Genomic DNA, 815 nt, shown 5'->3' with positions numbered 1-815 from the left:
TAATCTGAGCCCCACCACCAGCCAATCAACAGTGAGATATGTGTGTCCTCAGGATGGAGAAGCTGCACACTCTGTGGCTGCAGAGGAATGAGCTCGAGAGGCTCCCAGATAACATCAGCAGGATGGACAGTCTGGACACCCTGGTCCTCAGCTGCAACAGACTGAGAGACATCCCCTCTTTGATGGAGGACATGTCCAAGCTCAGGTCAGTCTGTCCTCAAATATGACTCAGTCAGACCGACCTCAGGCCGACCTGAGGTCGGTCTTTCCACCGTCTTTTGTCTTTGTTTCTGAGCAGGTTTGTGAATTTCCGGGACAACCCTCTGACTCTGGACGTGGCTCTGCCATGCAGGAAGACGAAGGGCGAGGAAGATGAGGAAGATGAGGAAGATGATGACAGAGAGATGTTTGGACAAGAGTTCATGAAGATGTACATCCAGGAGGCGAGGAAGAGAGCGTACGCCGTGCTCAACATGCACTGTGTCAACCGTTAGTACCAGCTCCTCCCCACGGCCAACACTGACACTGTAATACCTGAGTCCTCATGAGTCTGAGTCCTCATGAGTCTGAGCCTGAGTCCTCATGGGTCTGAGTCCTCATGGGTCTGAGCCTGAGTCCTCATGGGTCTGAGTCCTCATGGGTCTGAGCCTGAGTCCTCATGAGTCTGAGTCCTCATGAGCCTGAGTCCTCATGGGTCTGAGTCCTCATGAGTCTGAGTCTTCATGGGTCTGAGTCCTCATGAGTCTGAGTCCTCATGAGTCTGAGTCCTCATGGGTCTGAGTCCTCATGAGTCTGAGTCCTCATGGGTCTGAGTC

The 815-nt window shown here is 53.1% G+C and overlaps 1 protein-coding gene across 1 annotated transcript; it reads left to right on the top strand.

Moving 5' to 3' along the window:
* Window positions 1-15: 15 nt before the first annotated feature.
* Window positions 16-809, top strand: LOC111644610 (uncharacterized). Its single transcript, XM_023393531.2, has 2 exons — window positions 16-205; window positions 299-809. The coding sequence occupies exons 1-2, from the start codon at window positions 39-41 to the stop codon at window positions 492-494; spliced, it is 363 nt and encodes a 120-aa protein (XP_023249299.1). The 5' UTR covers window positions 16-38; the 3' UTR covers window positions 495-809.
* The last annotated feature ends 6 nt before the right edge of the window (window positions 810-815 follow it).

The sequence above is a fragment of the Seriola lalandi genome, unplaced genomic scaffold (genome assembly GCF_002814215.2).
Source record: "Seriola lalandi dorsalis isolate HSWRI2012SDOR001 ecotype SW California unplaced genomic scaffold, Sedor1 jcf7180002013249, whole genome shotgun sequence".
Taxonomy (NCBI): domain Eukaryota; kingdom Metazoa; phylum Chordata; class Actinopteri; order Carangiformes; family Carangidae; genus Seriola; species Seriola lalandi.
This window is presented reverse-complemented; position numbering and strand designations above follow the sequence as displayed.